Source organism: Sinocyclocheilus anshuiensis, unplaced genomic scaffold (assembly GCF_001515605.1).
Source record: "Sinocyclocheilus anshuiensis isolate Anshui unplaced genomic scaffold, SAMN03320099.WGS_v1.1 scaffold756, whole genome shotgun sequence".
Taxonomy (NCBI): Eukaryota; Metazoa; Chordata; class Actinopteri; order Cypriniformes; family Cyprinidae; genus Sinocyclocheilus; species Sinocyclocheilus anshuiensis.
Genome location: NW_015558581.1, coordinates 240,125 through 259,640, shown reverse-complemented (window position 1 = coordinate 259,640; position 19,516 = coordinate 240,125). Strand labels below are relative to the sequence as shown.

Here is a 19,516-nt window from a genome sequence, read left to right as displayed (position 1 = left end):
GATAGATAGATAGATAGATAGATAGATAGACAGATAGATAGATAGATAGACAGACAGATAGATAGCTAGATGGATAGCTAGATGATAGATAGACGGATAGATAGACGGATAGATAGATAGATAGATAGATAGATAGATAGATAGATAGATAGATAGATAGATAGACACACACACACATGGATAGATAGATAGATAGATAGATAGATAGATAGATAGATAGATCGATAGATAGATAGATAGACAGACAAGGGGAGGAAAGCAAATCACACCTTACAATAATGATGACAAAATTCTCGTAATAATATTTTAAGGATCTGTCACTCCCCTCCGCTTGATGTCGCTAAAACCCAATGTTTGCGTCACGACCGCGTTATGAGCATGTTTCCGGTTGAGAGTCCGTCCTTGGTCCACACTCCAGTATAGTAGGTGGCGGTAATGCACCTTAACGTTGGATGCCACCCGCCATAAAACAAGTCTGTCCTCAGAGTCTGTCCTCTTCCTGTTGTAAACACGTCGCTTGGGTGGTGGCGTGTCTGACAGTTATAAATAAATCAGAACAACTTATTTTTCATTTTTGAAAAACATTTTTTTGCACACAGTGTATCGCTAAGAATGAAGAAGTTTTTCGACGACTTCAAGAAGGATATAAAATTCAAGTCCGCAGGGCCAGGAAAGAAACTTACAGATGACGGCAGGTAACAGTTCAAAGATCAGATGTTCTTGAGACTGTCATGACAACCACACTTCTACATTAAACTGAACCTTAATTAGACATAACGAGTTTTTATGATCAGATCACGATACATCGAAAAACATGTTTTCTTATTATAGACTTTTTCGCATTTGAAACAGTTAAAAGTGAAAGTTAGCTATTATTTTACACCTGAAATCTATTGTAATGTACAGAAATCTGAACAAAGTGCATCTATACCTGTCTGACTGCATTTCTAACATAATCATATCTGCAGATGACGCATGGAAACATGTATAGTGTGTGCTAAATGTATCAGTGTTTTTACTGTTTTAACTAACATTACACAGAATAATATTCGACTTGTGAGTTTAACCTTATCGCTATAATTACTGATAGGGTAACAGGCTTAGTAAAGGTCTCGAGTTAGTCACGTGGGAGTGGTTTAGTCACTGCTGCTTCAGTGATGTTATTGGTTACAGCAACGGTTTTAAGCACAGATATGAGTGGGTGATATGTGACCCTGGACCACAAAACTCATAAGGGTCAAGTTTTTGAAATTGAGATTTATACATCGTCTGAAAGGTGGATAAATAAGCTTTCCATTGATGTATGGTTTGTTAGGATAGGACAATATTTGGCCGAGATACAACTATTTGAAAATCTGGAATCTGCGGGTGCAAAAAAATCTAAATATTGAGAAAATCGCCTTTAAAGCTGTCCAAATGAAGTTCTCAGCAATGCATATTGCTTGTCAAAAATTAAGTTTTGATATATTTACGGTAGGAAATTTACAAAATATCTTAATGGAACATGATCTTTACTTAATATCCTAATGATTTTTGGCATAAAAGAAAAATTGATCATTTTGACCCATACAATGTATTGTTGGCTATTGCTACAAATATACCCGTGCTACTTAAGACTGGTTTTGTGCTCCAAGGTCACATATCTGGTTTCTCCTGCAGCTCTAAACCTCAAGCCCCACAGGCTCCTCACGGAGCGCCCAGAAAAGCGGCCACTGAGGGCGCGCACAGAGCAGGGGCCGCGGCGCTCGCCAGGATCGAGCAACAGCACCGGCCGAAGGTGCAAACGTCCCACGATGCCATAAGGAATCAGGGTAGATTATTACATTTTTTTTGTACTCAGAAATCAGAAAATATTAGGGAATTTTAGTCACATTTTGTCGTTGTGTTTCAGTGAAGCGAGAACTTGAAGCAGAGGTGGCTGCCACAGCGGCCAGTCTGAAGAACACTGATGTCGAGGCAAGTCTGGCATATGCAGTTTTTGTCTGCATTTAGCTGGCCGATTTGACTTTATTCTGATTCAGGATCACGCAAAACCAAATGTTTTTGCTGATATGTTGACTGAAAGTTAGATTATGTGATCTAAACATGGTAGCCACCATGAGGGTGGACTACCCTTATGTAGATGTCTTGTCCAAATACCCACACTTGGGGTCTTTGCACTTGACCACTTGACTACTTGTATGTCGTATTTCCTGTATTTGGGTCAAGTGTTCAAGTGAGGATGAAGACCACAAGTGTGTGTAGAACTTTTCATTACTTGATGGGACACACTTATAGCTTTATTTTTATTTGAAATGCGTTGCATTTTAAAATCAACTTCTAAATGCCTGTTCAGTAGTCCCTATAACATGACACATTTTAATTTGTGGTGCTTCTAATTAAGTGATAAAAAGCAGTTGCAAATGTTGTACAAAATAAATATCACCACTACTCATCTTTGCACCAAGAAAACAAGCAACACTTTGTTTTACTACCAAATTCTATGTAATATCTAATTATTATGTTAATATTTAACTTACACTGGAAAGGTTTCCATGATCTCATGAGATCACAGCAAAAAGTCTCGTGATTTATTTCATGACATGATGCATGATGGGATATATACTAAGGCTGGAATAGCGTTCCGGATATATGTAAACCTTTTTTAGGCTACTTACAGACCAATTTCGGTGTTTGCAAACAGTGATGACGTTTTTTGGTGGCAGAAAAATGTCAGTTTTAAAGTAGCAGTCTATGGAAGCCATGGAATAAAAGAATAAAAAAGGTAATTTTGAGTTTATATTTTTCTCGCAATTCCGAGATTATATCTCACAATTCTGATAAGGGAAAACAACTCTCTTTTTTTCTCATTCTCTCTTTTCCCCTCAGAATCATAAGTTTATATCCCACACTTCTGGCTTTTTCTCCTCAGAATTGACAAACTCGCAATGGTTGAGTTAAATCGAGTTATTCAGAATTGTGAGATAAAATAGGTAAATGTTATGTAAAAATGTCTTAAAAATGTATGCTTTTAAAGTAGGGTAATCATAGCAGGTTTCATCCATAGTCTGTCTGTTTAACGTCTGCGTTTAGCTTCAAATGGCATCTTTGAGGACAGTATTCTATAAAAATGATTTGCATTCTTATTCTGACATCCAAAGGCACAACAATACATTTTTCTCTTATTCCATGTATTTTACCCGTTTCCCTCTACTTGTTGCCAGTGTTTTTCTGCCACCACTATGTGCATGTGAGTGTACATCATTTTAAACCTTTTTGTCAAAAGTATTATTAACTTAATTTTTAGCTTGCCACAGCATGCGGTCCAGACGTGAGAAGAGAGAGAAGCATGGCTTCGAAATCACGTAGTGATGTCGGTTAGCTACATACAGATTAATCTAATATAGGATGCGTTGGGATATTAATATTTATTAACATGCATATTACCAGTGTTTAGTTTCATGCTCAAATCCAATGCCCGATATTGACTATCTGAGTTATTTGAGACGGTCATAAGATGTTTATAAATACTGATGTTATAATAATGCAATAGTGCTTTTTTTCATCATATTTGTTCAACAGTAGGCACACTTCAATTAAAATTGTTCGTATGGCTTCGAAAACGCGCAGGCGATTTCAGGAATCACTTGATAACGTAGATGAAAATATAGCACAAATCTGCCATAAACATTATAATGAGAACATTATAGAAAGTGAAATTCTGTCTTCTTTCCTTGCCACTGTTCCATAAGCGCCACCTGCTGGCAGAGAGTGAATTTGTTTCATGCAAATATGTTTTATGTATAGTTTCACAAAACTAAATCGTTACAGCCCTAATAAGAGCCTTTTTGGAGGCCACTCCATCCTTCAAAATGGTTCTCTTTGTGTTCCATAGGAACTGTAAACAAATGATGATAGAATTTTCATTTTTGAGTGACCTGTCCCTTTAAGAGTTCAGATCATTTCAACAGCAGCATTACTCTCTTACTGACCGTATTTATTTGTACCTTTTCAAGGGGGCCTGTGTTCCACAAAAGGATCCATCTTGTTTCTCAGTGCCGGGAGTTTTCTTCATCTGTCCTCTCACTGGAAAAACCTTAACAAAGACTGAAAAAGAGATGCACATAAAGGAAGCCATTCTAATGGTGAGCTTATTACAGCCAAAATCTTGAAGAGATTCCATTTGGAAGTTACTGAACATTCTTCTTTCTTCTCAGAGCTTCTCAGAGGATGCGATAGAGGCCTCCATTATGATGATTCACACCTTTAATAAAGACAAAGAGAAAGTAAAGGCTGCCGTTGACGTCATTAGCAAGTGAGGACTATTTAATTCAAAATTTGCTCGACAGTATCTCAGCGTGTTTGTATAATGTTCAACTGAAACTCAATGTGTGGACACAGGTACATCGAAAACATCTGTAAGAATCCGACTGAGGAAAAGTACAGGAAGATCAAACTTAGCAACAAAGTGTTTCAGGTATGAGCGTTTTCACTGTCAGGATTGAGAGAAAAAAGCAAATTCGCTCATATTTTGTTGTTTTCCTCATAAAGGAGAAGGTCAGTGGGATTGAAGGATCTCGCGAGTGTCTTCAGGCGTTGGGATTTGAAAGCACCACATTGCCGGTGGACAGCGAAGGTAATATATGAAGAGCATTATATTTAAATGTAAAGTCTGTAATATCTTTGACGCCAAGTCCTCACATGTCTCTCAGACACGACTGAGGAGTTCCTGGTGTTGCCGGCGCAGGAATCAGAGGCTCTGGAGCAGATGAAGGCTCATTTGGAGCGGCTGCAGAAGGGCGAGCCGGTCAGAGCCAAGCTGGACCGTCAGCCGCAGGTCTTCAGACCCTCACAGCACGCCACACACTTCAAGCTTCCTCCAGACTTCTACAATCTGACTGCGGAGGAACTGAAAAAAGAACAGCAACTGAAGTAAAGAACAATCAACAACAGTAGCAGTTGTGCTGTCTAAGCCAGTAAAGTCTCACCGTGTTTTTATGATCTTCCTTCATGGCAGGAGTGAAGTCGTGGAGAGAAATGCAATGCTGCGAACGAAAGCCATGCGTGAGAAAGATGAGCAGAGGGAGAGAAGGAAGTACAACTATGCGCTTCTGAGAGTGCGGTTACCGGATGGAAATATACTCCAGGGTTAGTAGTTTATGTATATATTAGGGCTGTCAAAATTAACGCGTTTATAATGCATTAACGCAAATACATTTTAACTGCACTAATTTTATTAACGCACGATTAACGCAGCGCAAATTTTCTGTTTGGAGAAATGGAGATACACAGTGCTGCCAACTAGATTTAGCTTCTTTTTTTTCCCCCAAAAAAAGCAGCGCTTTCAGTTAAACCAGATATTATGTTGCTTCTCTCATTTTACATGCAAGTATAGCCGAAATCACAGCACAGCTATTGTCTTTATCTTATGTGTAGCCTATTTGATTTTATCAGACTACGACCCGATTATAAATCAGGATTTTTGTGCAGATTAACGTCTTGAAAGGGAAAGCTGGTTATGAAGTCTTAAAGGTGACTTTTCCAGGTTTTAAGTGCTATAATAAGGTCTCTGGTGCATCTAGCAACCAAGGAAACATGAAAAAGATTAATCTCAAGAGAGCAGAGGATTTAATGATTTATTTACTGTATGTTGCTGCTGCCACACAGATCTAAAATAAGATTTATTTCCCCAACAGTTTACCTTCAGACATAACCAACTGTTTTTGTAACTAGTGTGTGTTTTTAACGTAAACGTAAAACGCATGATTTCAGCGCGATAAACATGATAATCTGAACCAAAACTGATGTTTTAAGCAGGTCCGAGCTGTAATGGCGCACCTCTATTCTGGAAAAGTGGGCGGGGAGCAGCAGCTCATTTGCATTTAAAGAGACAGGCCCGAAAAACAGCGTGTTTCTGCTTCCACTCAAAATAGGCATTTTCAAAATGATATAATAAATGATCTGTGGAGTATTTTGAGCTGGAACTTCACAGACACATTCTGGGGACACCAGAGACTTATATTACATATTGTAAAAAGGGGCATAATATGTCTACTTTAATGGGTCGCGTTTCAGTCACTATTTCATATTCATTCCGTTGTATGACAACAGAAACAGTGAAATATATCAATGAAAACAGTTTTATTGAGAATTTGGCTGCATTAAAATATGGTTTGTGGGCACAGAGAGGCAAACAAATGTAATAATAAATAATAAATGTACAGCATGTTCCTGAGCTGCCCTGTAGTGTGAAAATGTAAACAGGCTTGTGTAAGTAAATTGCTCAGTGCAAAGAAAGAGAAGTAATGGGAACCTGGTATTTTTCATGTGTCTAATGAACAAGTTATTTGAAAAACATCTGACCTTTGAAACAGGTCTACTCTTCATGCTCTGTTGAGTATGGTTTTACTAATAATCATACATTTGCATGAAGCATCCATATTTGTCCATGCCCATGTTGATTAGAGTATTCAAAATTTGAAAAGTGTTTATTTAAGGTACATTTAGAACAGATAAAAATGTGCGATTAAGTTGGGATTAATCACAAGTTAACTCATGACAATCATGCGATTAATCACGATTAAATATTTTAATCGATTGACAGCCCTAGTATATATACATAAAACGTATAAAATTAGTGGCATACATATTATGTGTGTATCGAGGTATGTACATACCAATAGCAAGACAAATCCACCTATGAGAATTATGCTCATCCACCTAGTAGTATTCCGTCTGTCCAATATGTAGTAAACAGAAAAGTTTAGGAAAAATTGTGCAAAAATGAAATAAAATAAAAAATAATATATTAAATATATCAAATTGAATTTAAAAATGAAATTATTTTATTCTAACCAACTATTTTCTCAAAATATTTAATGCAACTTTATATTTTTATAAATGAAATATATTTTTAATATTTTGTATTGTAATTTATTGTAATATAATAGTAAACAGCAAAGAAAAAAATAGTGTAAAAATGAAATAAAAATATATAAAATTGACTTTATAAAATGGTATTAAAACAATTATTGTATTCCATAGTTTAACCTAATATTTTGCCTATACTATTTATCACACGTTTTTATTTATAAATTATATTTTTTGTTGTTGTTGTTGTTGTGTTATAGTAGTACACAGAAAAGTTAAGAAAAATGAAAACAGAATATATAAAATTAAAGTGTTTTATTCTTTTGGCAGCCAGAACCAAATATTTGTTATTGTTATTTAACACACATGTATGTCTTTATAAAAATATTATATTACATTTTATTTAGTCTTATATTGTAATATAGTAGTAAACAGAAAAGGAAAGTTTTAAAAAAACACAATTGTCAAAATAGTAAAATAACTTAATCCTGAATATAAAATGAGATTAATCTCAATTATTCTATTCACAGCCATTGTTTAACTAATTATTTTACTCATAATAATTAACACCAATAATATATTCATTCTAAATTCAAATGTACTGTTTTTGTAGTGTTATTTTATATATATATTTTTATTTTTATTTTTTTTTTATTAGGAAAAGGGGTCTTTCAGAGGCTCCTAGCATAAAAAGTTTGAATGACACCCCATGGTCTCAAATAACATTTTTGGTCAAATGTGTTTCACAAAAGTTGCACATTGATGCATTTAAAGTCCGCATGAACCGGAAGTTGCTGCCGACTTTATTTCAGTGTAGTGACGTATTTCCTTCTGAAACGGAATATTGAATAGAGGGCATGGTTTTATTTTGGCGCTCCTCCTCTCTGTCTCTCACTCATATCAAATTAACGGTTGGAGGGGTGTGTTTAAAAGGATATTCTGCCCAAGCCGTCAAACTGACATCATCAGAGAAGGACTGCCATTCCAGAGCGGAAGCAAATGTTCAGATTTTTATTAAAGATTACCAAGACAAACTATTTTTTTCAGCGGATTAACTGTTAACATCAAGACTAGCAATGTGCGCTAGTAAATAAAGTCAATTTTGATTTCATGCCGACTTTAAACACTCCAGAATGCTTTGCCCCATAGATGTCTGTTGTCTTTTGACAAACTTGTTCTTCAGCTTAACCTCAATTTGAAATGCTCTGCAGGCACTTTCCTGGCGTGGGAGAGGGTGGCAGCGTTGTACCAATTTGTGCGTGATTCTCTGGAGAACGGCTGGCAACCCTTTGAGCTGATGGCACCCAGAGGACAAAAACTAAAGGATGATGAGGAATTGGCTCTGAATGAGTGCAACCTGGTAAGTCAAGTTTAAACAAAAGTCCACAATGTTTAATTCGATACAAAATGATCAATTTGTTTTCACCTTCCAGGCCCCAGCAGCCGAGCTGACCTTTTCATGGGACGCCGCAGTGCAGGCAGACATCACTGCCGCTGGAGGAAAGACAGCTGTTCTGCTTAAAGCCGCACTGTCAGAGAACATCAAGACCCTGAGCTGAACATTTAGTCTCCCCAGTCACTGCTGTCCCCGCCTGCGCTCTCTCGCGAGTTTCTCCCATCGTCCACCACCACAATCCCACACGGTTTCACAGGATGGGCCTGATGCACTGATTGTGTCCACAGCATGTGCTAGGTGGATTTATATGGTACTAAACGCAGGAGTTTTTCCTGTCAGTGATGTTATGAGGAGCGTTAGCACCTTATGGGCCAATTTCCCAACAATGTCGTATTTTATAATGCATTGTTGCTTGAGGTAACATGACCAGTTCGATTGGAAATGGTCTGTGAGAGGATCTGTTGTAATGTAAAGCACTTTTTAGCTACTGCTGAAAGAGAGAAATCTTGATGTACCATGAAATCTCATTGTGGCAGAAGCACTGATCTAACATGAGCTCTACCAAGTTCTGTCTTTTGTGGTATTAATGTTGTTTCCTGCTTAACGTAAATGAAACTATATGAAATCTCATTGTGGCAGAAGCACTGATCTAACATGAGCTCTACCAAGTTCTGTCTTTTGTGGTATTAATGTTTTGTTTCCTGCTTAACGTAAATGAAACTACGCATGAATGTTACAACGCAACTTAAATTAGACGAAAAGCTCTGGTCTCCAACAACAATATACCTCCTAATGCAGCTAAACGTCCACTCGTTTCACTTGTCACCATGTCCGTTAATTGACTTGCATAATTAAGCCCAAAGTATACTTCAGTTTTAATGCATAAAGCACATGCAGCATAAATTTCATCCAGATTTTCTGCACCAATTATTTTGTCCACAAGGTGGCAACACTGACCCGGCCTATTGGTTCATAGTTAAAAAGAAACCCATAATATGGAACGGTTTGCAACTCTAAAGTAAGCCGTTTTCTGTGAATGTGTGAGACTTCTGCTTCATTTGCTTCTGTGTAAACTAGAATAACAGTGCAGTAAACGGTAAAACTATTTGCGCTACAAACCAGTGTGTTTATGGTTAATATTTAAATAATATAAAACATTAGTTTGGAATATTAAGCAGCATAATGCCGCTTTTTGTACAGGTAAAGTAACTAAGTGATTGACACCGGAAGCCTCGCATATTTACAAATGGCCACGCACGCACGCACTTGCGTTAAAAATAAGATGGATAACTTCTGGAGAGAAATAGCGCAGACACTAGATAAGTTTTGATCTTTCTAGTCTGTGTTCACACACACTAACAAATGCTAATAAATGAAATATATACTTTGAAAGGCTACGCGATGGCATCAACGGTCCACCTTATTTTTAAACACAAAAACCATTTACTGTGAATGTGCGACTTCCTCTTCATTAGCCGCTGTAGGTAAATAACTTTAATACAGTGCAGTAAACTGTAAAAAAAACAAAAAAAACCCCACTACAAACCAGTGTTTATAATTACGATAATAAATGTAACAATATTTATAACAAATACCAGTTTGCAATATCATGCAGCACAGTAGACTGTTTTTGTAAAGCGGCTGACACCGAAAAGCTTGCAGTGTCAAGTTAAAAGTGCACCCAATTTTACGTTAAAAACAAGGTGAATACTTTGGGTATTAGACTGATTCTGTTGCAGAAGATCGTTGTCACGTGCTTGTTTCTTTATTAAACCATGCTATTTTAAAAATGATCAGTGCTTGTATTTTACACTATTTTGTCAAGTATAAAATGTTGTTCTGTTGCATTTGATGTAATGTATGAAATAAAATGCATTGTCAGATGAGTGTATGTGAAAGAAACCAAACATCATGTGATCACTTGGAAGAAAAACGTTCGTTAACAACATATTAAAAGTTGTTCATTTTTAAATAATGCTTTATTTAAACAAGCTTTGTAGGAAACCCAATACAACTGCAAACTACGGTGCAGTTTATTCGAGACAATTAAGAAAACACTTGGCTTTAGAGACAATTAAGAAAACACTTAGCTTTCGAGACAATTAAGAAAACACTTCGCCAAAATGCTGCTGTTTTTTCCCCATATTGGACGGCCACCTACTATTTTAGTTTCTACACCATTTCTACACCATTTTTCAAAAAACCAAAAATAGTATTTACACCACGTATGGTAGCCTGGGCAATGCGATGCTGTTTTTATACAAAACCTCTTGGAAAAGAAAACAAGGGAAAGACTTCTGGTGGGCTAAAGAAGTTACGATGGGGGCAAAAGAAAGAAAGAAACAGAAATGGAATATAAAAGTGCAATATATTTCAATTGTCATTATTTTTGAAAGACGTACACCAGTTCAAGTATTCTGAATTAAAAAAAAAAAATAAAGGATTTAAAACAAGGTGCCGAGCACTGAGCCCAGCAGAGAGCATCAACCTCCTGATTGGTGTCAGAGCTGATGAATGTACCAGCAGAGCTTTCAAAAAGTGGGACCTCACCTATAAAGAAGAACGGTACACCATCTAACAGACCTTCACTTGAAGAGGAGACAAATTATTCATTCTGGGGACCTTAAATACTGTGTGATCCTTCGAACTGTAGATCAGATTTTGAGCGTCTGGTTCACGTGCATGCAAACCCAACAGGAAGGGGTCAGATCTCAGGCGGTGGCTGGGGTGAGGCAGGGTAGGGCAAGAGCAGCAGTTTCGGATGCATTCGTGTCCATGGGCTCCGTTTCCCCCTCGGTTTGTTGCAAGGACATGTTGGCATCCTGTTCAGAGGATCCTAAGAGGAAAAAAACACCTTTATCAAGCTTATTCTGGCAGATTTGTTTGTTGTCAAGCTTTATTAGCAACATATACCAACCAGATTGTTCCCCAATGATGATACAATCATCGTCTTCATCATCTTCAGTGTCTGCTTGGAAGCCATCGGTCTCCATGGCCTCAGTCTGAATTTGTTGTGTAAAAAACAGCAAAGTTAGCAGAAGACAAACAGTAAGGAAAGAAAGAAAGTCTTCACCACTGCACCTGTTCAGAGTCGCCACATTTCTTCATGTACTTCGTGATGGAGTGGCTGCTGGCGCTTTTCCTCTTGCTGGAGGGTGTGGTGGAGCTGGATGCGGTGGGCGAGTTGCCCTGTGAGCCGGCGTGCTCGTCATGGGTGATCTGAGCGCCGAAGGTGAGGTAGGTCCACTGGCAGGGAACGGGCAAGGCCTCCTGAGAATGACGGGCCAGAACTTCTGGATGCACATACCAGCAGCATCGTCTGTAAGTGGAGCGCTTTTTGTACACGGCGTGCTCCTTTATGATACGCCTGACGTGGATCCTTTTGGCAAACCAAAACAATATGCTTAGAAATGTGTTTTGTGTTGCTTCGTAATATTCTGACATGCTGCCAAAAAAAAAAAAAAAAACTGGAAGCCAATGACAACATGTTTTCCAGGCAAACGAGTCATTGATTTACACAGAAATATACACCAAAATAGCCACATATTTCCAAAGAAATTTATCAATAGTGTGTTGCAGGAATGATGACTGCTGAAACCCAGATATTTTCATAAAATGCATCAGTAATGTTCACTGTTATTTTTCTAAGCTTGAATATGCCTTTCAACAGGCGGTTGCTAACAAGTGACTAAAGGGAACTGCTGATGTTATCGGGGACATTAAATGTTATCACACAAAACAGGAAAACTCATCTGACTCACTAGTCCACTTTTAGCTCTTGCAAACTACTCAAACTTTCCAACTTGTAGATTTTAAATAAAGACTGAAAGAGTCAGAAGCTTAAAGGATTAGTTCACTTCCAGAATAAAAAAATCCTGATAATTAGTGGTGGCCAACGGGTTGAAGGTCCAAATAGATGAGCATTTGTGGTTAAAACATATACAATCTAAAAAAAAAATTTAAGAAAATGACCGATCGTTTCACTAGATAAGACCCTTATTCTTTGGCTGGGATCGTGTAGAGCCCTTTGAAGCTGCATTGAAACTGCAATTTGGACCTTCAACCCACTGATCCCCATTGAAGCCCACTAGGGTAAACGTACCTATTAAGCTCACCAAAATCTACATTGAGACATTTTTAGTGCACAAGATATTGGTTTCAGTACAAAAAGTTATGTTCAAATAAAATATTAATCTCTCACACAAAAATATTTTATTTTAAATGACAAAAGCATTTCAATTAAGATATACATCATTAAATTCAAAAAGTCCGGCTGTGCTTAATGGGTACATGTTTGTACCCTTTAAGCACACCCCTGTTCCCATTAAGCTCACATCATGTTTTATAAAAAAATCTTGTTTATTTTAAACAATAATAACAATTTTAAAGAATAATTTAAAAAATTTTTTAATGTACAAAGTCAATCAAAAAAAAAAAACAGAACAGAAAAATCAAGCAACAAGGCATTCAAGTCGATCAGTTATATATTCATAATGAAGTGCCATTTAAGCACATTGCAACATCTAGACTTACCCAAAATAAAGGCTTAAATATCTAAAAAATGCACATTTAAGGAGCTCTTTCGGTGAAAGTTTTCAGACAGCTTTCAGAATGGCTGCCAGGCAGCGTAAACACATGGATACTCATATCTCAGTGTGCACTGATCTGATTGACTTGAAATTACAGGAGGTATGTAGTAACAAACATCAATTTGTTAAGACATCAAGTATGATAATACATTATTTTTTCTTTTTATAATCTGAGTTCAAATATGGAAGTGTGCTTAATGGGTACGTGATCTTAATAGGTACGTTTACCCTATATGGAGAAAAATCCTGGAATGTTTTCCTCAAAAACCTTAATTTCTTTTTGACTGAAGATAAAAAGAAAGACATGAAAGTTTTGGATGACATGGGGGTGAGTAAATTATCCGGAAAATTTAATTCAGGAGTGAAATAATCCTTTAAAGTCATGCAGCCGTGGTGTAGTTAATTTATATCCCAACTAGCTTTTTTATTTCTGTATTTATGCTTCAAAATTAATAAAAGGTCTGCTAATTTTTAAAGATAGATAAAATTATGAATTTTTGTTGGTCACAGCATTTATTTTCTGCAATAATCCAAAAGCTAATGGAAAAATCTAAAACACACCAAGCCGACGGTCGGCCGTAGGGCAATATCGGTAAGCGTCTGTCGGGATAGTTTGTTGGTTAGCTGGTTTCTTTGGGGTGTTCCACATGTCGGCAGCAGTTTGCCCGATTCAGCATGTTGAATCAGCGTCGGGGCCGCCGGGCGAGTGAGAACTCTGATTGGATGTTCAAGTTTAGCGAATGAGTCAGTGCTCGAGATTTAAAGTGACAGTGATGAAAACGGGCAAGTAAACAAAGGTGGCAAAGACAGAAGGCTGTTCTAATGTTACGTGATCTTTCCCAAGCATTCCAATATGTGAATATTTTCATAACAACATGAGCCACTTAAAATGAAGTTAGTTATCAACATAACTGATATTCAACATGGTAAGCAAGCGCTGCTTTGTTTACATTTCGTATATATGCGTATATCCTTGTTTCGGTTTCTCCTTTTGAATGACGAATATTAGGGCTGCACGATTAATCGAATTCTATTGTCATGCGCATCTTGTCAGGAAAGCCGGTTCTGTAATCAGCAGTTAATCTCCATCACGTGCTTTCAGATGGAGCAGAATTTAATACACAGAGCCGTAGTTCACTGACAAGCTACACAATATTGCATTCATTATCGCAGACGATTTAATAGCGCGATAATAAAATCGAAGAAATCATTCTGCGATAATGACAGCTGTTTGCGTAGCTTGTCAGTGAACTACGGCTCTGTGTAGTAAATGCTGCTTCATCTGAGAGCACGTGAAAATACCACATTTAATAACATGTTTTTACTCCAAACTCACTTCATAACATCAGTCAAGTGTTTGAAATAAATCCTTCTGTGAGATGATGCGGCTTCTTACACAGAATAATTAAGGCACACAATATTTCATTGTATTCTAAGCAGTGATAATGGTCGATAATGTCGATTAGCATTTCATTATAGATATACTTTATGATGAAAATTATAATAAGAAGAACTCTGATAAACAAATGGCTGCAATATAACAAAGAGTGAAAAATTGAAGGGGGTCTGAATACTTTCCGTACCCACTGTATATATATCATTATTGTGATGGGGGGCCCTGCAGTAAGTCATAGCCCCGGGGCACAGTGCGGTCTTAATGCGGCCCTGCTAACAAATATATATTATTGATAGCTGCTGATATAGACTGCCAACTCCTCTCACGCAGGTGCAGAACACGTGTGTTAGTTTGCAGTCGGCTGTAGTCTGTGTGGTGTGCTCAAGTGCAGCTTTTTGTCCACATGCTGCCTACGCGAGGCGACAACACTGTCGGCTTTCGTCACTGCTAGTTCTTTTGAAGTCAGCTTGGTGTGTTCCGGCCTTTACAATACGGTTCCATGTTAACAACAGTTAACTACATTTGTTAAAGGTGGGGTATGTATTTTTTCAAAAACGCTTTAGAAAACTGAGTCGGGCCGAGTACCAAAACAAACTTGCAGCCAATCAGCAGTAAGGGGCGTTTCTACTCATGATGTAGAGCGAAAGACGGACATTAGTCGAGCCGAGCGACAGAAAGATAGAGATGGCGGATAAAAAACAAAAGAGGAAAATGTCTGTGGAACAAAAGAAGGCTTACGATAAGGCAAGAAGTAGGACACGTGTAAATATCGGATCAGCTTTCCAGTGCTCGATAGCAGTCTACACTGGATGCGACAAAGCGACCGTTGAAAATCATTTGAAATTTGTCTCAATACGTCACACAATAAATAGAACGCAGCAGCAGTTTTCTGTCGGGGATTATGGAGGAGAGAGAGTTCAGCGCACAGGACGGACATTAGCGAGCCGAGTGACAGAAAGATAGAGATGGTGGATAAAAAACAAAAGAGGAAAACGTCTGTGGAACAAAAGAAGGCTTACGATAAGGCAAGAAGTAGGACACGTGTAAATATCGGATCAGCTTTCCAGTGCTCGATAGCAGTCTACACTGGATGCGACAAAGCGACCGTTGAAAATCATTTGAAATTTGTCTCAATACGTCACACAATAAATAGAACGCAGCAGCAGTTTTCTGTCGGGGATTTGTCGTGCATCTGTAGACAGCATCACTGATTATAATGAGTTCTATAGTATTTTGTCGCGCCGCTCTCATCCGGTGTAGACACGGTGTAACATCGATTTTGCTTTGTTTCACAGAATTAATCGTTGCCTGGGTTGCGTATGTATTTGTGGGGCGGAGCTGTCCAAATAGGGGCATGTTTGTTTTGGTGATTTGAAATGTCAACATTGGCTACCAGAAATCACTTACCCCACCTTTAACAAACTAATAATGAAAAATAGTTCCAAAGCATTTATTAATCTTAGTTAATGTTGATTCCAACACTTACTAATACATGATTAAAATCAAAAGTTGTAATTATTAATGTTATTCAATGAACCTGAGCTAACAGACTAACAATAAACAGCTGTATTTTTAATGATAAAGATGAATACTGTAACAAATGTATTGCTCATTGTTAGTTAAGAGCCCCTTTCACACAGTAATACCAGTAAATTGCCGTAAAATTCCCGGAACGACTTTACCAGTAAATACAAAAATGCACTGTTCGCACAGGCAATGATATTACATCTTTTTTCCAGTAAAGCACTATTCACACATCAGTTTCAAAATACCAGTAAATTCTGTGACATAACTGGAATTGACCTCTTAGACACTGTATTAGACGACTTCAAACCGAACTACACAGCGCAGTGTAAATATGTAATCTGCGTCAGAATGTTATGATTGGCCCAGAATAGACGCCTTATGTCAGCGTGCTCATACCGGTAATCTCGTTCAGCGTTCACACATTACCGGTAATATTACAACTTTTCTTACTGGTAAATTGCCGGAACGAATTTACCTGTATTTTTGAAAAGGACCTGTTCACACATGATCCCTTAACGGTAATTTACCAGCAAAGACTGTATATGTGAAAGGGACTAATGTTAGTTAATGCATGAAATATAGTTAACAAATGGAACTAGGTTGATGCTAATTTTCAGTATGACACTGTGAGGCTGGGTTACCTGGGTGGGACGCTGTCAGTAAAACTCAGGCTTTCTGTGGGTGAGGATGCTTGCTGGCGACAGAACTCCAGGAACTCGTTGATTATGACCTTACTGCTGTTCACATTCCCATGCAGCAAGGGCAGCAGCTGTGACAGCACTGAAGAGAAGTGAAAAATGCATTAACAGCACAACAAAACATGTGAGAGGTTTTGCAGTGCAACTGTATTTAAAGCATATAGTGAAGACAGTTCCAGCTTTGTTCAAGTATGCAAACTTAAAGTGGATAATGAAAATATTCATGTGTGCCCATTTTTGGGTGTGAATTTTCACTGGTGATTCACACTGCTTTGTTGCACCACTCATGGTGTGCGTGAATAGGCTGAAAACGTCCTATAATACAGTGTGCGCACTTCATCACAAAGCAAATGCCATCCTTGCATGATCTTACACTTGAGCACTGCACGTAGAGACTCATTTTAACAAGAATTTCATAAAGCAACAGACTGCAGATGAGAAAACTTTAGCTTCTTAATGTGTCTATAATCTAACAGGCATATAACAGACAAGCACACATGCTGTACTCACGTTTCTCATTCCTCTGTTGGCGTGAGAGTTCCTGTTCAGGCGTGCAGGGCTCGTCTCTGGGTAAAGGCTCAAGCATGCAGATAGCGTACGGTTGCAGGAGGTCCAGCGCAGGCTCTCCCCCGTCCCACAGGCAGCCGCGTACCACCGCCTCCAACACCTTCACCTTCCCTTTAGACATCAGCTCATGCTCCCATTCACGAGCCTTCATCCTCTGACGCACCTTCTGCTTCTCTGGATCTCCACCCTCCTGCAAGAGCAGCCCATTAGCATCATGACGTGACTGAAAGGGGCGACTGAAGAAGGGGGACGTTTAAAATACCTCATCTTCCTCAAGTGCTCCTTCTCCTTCAGACAGATAACCGTGGGGCACAAAGAACCCATCATCATCGTCGTCATCATCTCCTCCTTCATCGTCATCATCCTGGAAGGAAAAGCCAGGTTGAAGTCAACACCATATTCAAACATACAGACAACAATGGCTAATTTGTCACTACAGAAATAGTGATGTCATATCACTCACCCCCTCACTGTGTGACAGAGACTCTCCTGGTTCCTCTTCCTCCCACTCTTCATCACTGTCCACCTCATAATCCAGCAACTCCTGATAAGACAAAAACTTCAGGTTACTATGGAAGCTTTGGTAAATAATAAAGTCAAACCAAAGCAGCTTCAGAGAAAACCACCATGTTCATGTTTAGAATCCTAATGCCTTCATGCCTTATAGTTGCATTTAGCAGGATAGAGCTGGGTAATTTAATTTACATTTTGCAACTTATTCATGCAATCAAGCAGCTGTGATTGCTGTCTCTCCCAACATGAGTATACCACATGTACATGGATATACATACTTGTATATCCAACTTTATATAAAGCGTAGGGCAATAATATAGTTACATTTTTTCACAATGAGATAAAGACGGAATTGACCGTTCGCAAAGACCCACCCCTCCTTAGTTACTGTTGCCATCCCCGACAAACAATGCCGCTCTCACACTACAAATCATGTTCTCACACAGCGGAAAATACATCGCAGAGCAAAGAGGACACTGAAAACATGCCGACAGAGAATACAGAGCAGGTTACTTCTTATATGAAACAAGGTCTCAGGACTCTCAGCTTTTACATTTTGTAATTTTTAAAGAAATTCAAACAATAATACCATTTTGTGGCTCTTCAATGTGTCGTGACAGATCACTGTATTGCCTCAGTTCAAACACGTGGACCGATCATCATCTTTTCATATTTACTTAAAGCACGAAATGAACATGAATAAACATCAGAAAGTATTTTATTTCAACCGCGGAACACACCATTATTCAGGTTTAAGGTCACCGTAGTTAATCTACTCTCCTGTCTGATTTGTGGTTAAGGCTAGAAGGGATACAGCTGCGGCTACTGGGCATGCGCACTTACATATTTTCCGAGCCAACAATATAACGTGAAATCTGTGAAAATGGTTTTAAAAAGCACATGGCACCGTAGTTTCATCACTTTATAGTGTCTTTTTGCAGTAAAGGATCTGTCATAGTTTAATGAGTGGGAAGATGACATGAAGCAACGTGAGGTTAGCTGCACTGAAAACAGATGAGCGCACATGTGCATATACAGCTCCCGATCAGGCGAAGTTCACGGGATTTTGTCCACAGAATGATAAGAGCACACGTTTTAACACTCAGTATTTTAACTGAAGCGCTGCAAGCCATGCATATAGCGCCGGACAATGGCAGCATATAAATGAAAACTGCATAATGTTACGGAGTAAAATGTTGATCCAGGAAGTGGTATATGTCTGTGGAAGCTTTGAAGTTATTGATGGAAGCGATTTACTGGATTTATGCTTTGATAATCATACTGAATATTATCCAGATGTAGTTTTTGATAAAAATGTGATTCTCACCTTTTTGCTCAAAATAATGAATTTTTTTATGAAACCTGCCTATATTCAAGTGTTGATAAAAAAAAGAATGCTTTAAGCTAGAATAAAACTGATTTTTTTGTTTAAAAGTGGAAAGAGTTAAGCACTGCAAGCCATGCATACAGCGCCGGACATGGACAAATCTGGTGCGCAAAACAAGTACTTTAAAGGAATTCCTTAGCTTATTGCCGTTACTGTGGCAACCAACAACAGCACAGCTTAACCCTCCGCATATTTTTATATTTAGTTATATTGAAAAAGTTTCAATTTAGTCTCTTTTTTACCCAGTTTTAACGGATTTCTATGGAGACCGGCCGTAGATGTTGGGCAAGATGGCGGATAGCAGCAGCGGCACATAATATCCGCGTTCTGATTGGTCAGGTCGCCTGTCAGTCAAGCTCTTTGCGAACAGTCAGTTGAGAAAGGAATGACGATATAACAGGTAGGGATGTGCGCGACGACTAATTTGACTGTCGTTTAAACGAAAGTTTTGTATCCGACTAGTCGACTAGTCTAAAAGCAAGAAACCCCCCAAAAAGAAAAAAACCCTCTGTGCGTGCGTGTAGCATATGTGTGTAGGGCTGTGTATCACCAGTAAAGTCACGATACGATACGTATCACGATACAGAGGCCACG

General features: G+C 38.3%; 2 protein-coding genes across 2 annotated transcripts in view; one reads left to right on the top strand and one right to left on the bottom strand.

Annotated features, from left to right (window-relative positions):
* The first annotated feature begins 465 nt into the window (after nt 1–465).
* On the top strand, nt 466–8,833 carry LOC107679838 (UBX domain-containing protein 6-like). The gene is made up of 11 exons (XM_016475531.1): nt 466–695; nt 1,660–1,811; nt 1,892–1,956; nt 3,996–4,124; nt 4,197–4,294; nt 4,381–4,456; nt 4,531–4,615; nt 4,692–4,911; nt 4,997–5,127; nt 8,061–8,209; nt 8,283–8,833. The coding sequence occupies exons 1-11, from the start codon at nt 613–615 to the stop codon at nt 8,406–8,408; spliced, it is 1,314 nt and encodes a 437-aa protein (XP_016331017.1). The 5' UTR covers nt 466–612; the 3' UTR covers nt 8,409–8,833.
* Nucleotides 8,834–10,218: 1,385 nt separating this feature from the next.
* LOC107679837 (chromatin assembly factor 1 subunit A-like) overlaps nt 10,219–19,516 on the bottom strand; it is an 18,698-nt gene continuing 9,400 nt past the window's right edge. Inside the window, exons 10-16 of the mRNA XM_016475530.1 lie at nt 17,486–17,566; nt 17,285–17,386; nt 16,966–17,212; nt 16,399–16,537; nt 11,327–11,624; nt 11,163–11,247; nt 10,219–11,081 (exon numbers count right to left, since the gene is read on the bottom strand). Of these exons, the coding sequence (XP_016331016.1) occupies nt 10,957–11,081; nt 11,163–11,247; nt 11,327–11,624; nt 16,399–16,537; nt 16,966–17,212; nt 17,285–17,386; nt 17,486–17,566 (1,077 nt within the window). The 3' untranslated portion in view covers nt 10,219–10,956. The remainder of the gene's footprint in view (nt 11,082–11,162; nt 11,248–11,326; nt 11,625–16,398; nt 16,538–16,965; nt 17,213–17,284; nt 17,387–17,485; nt 17,567–19,516) is intronic.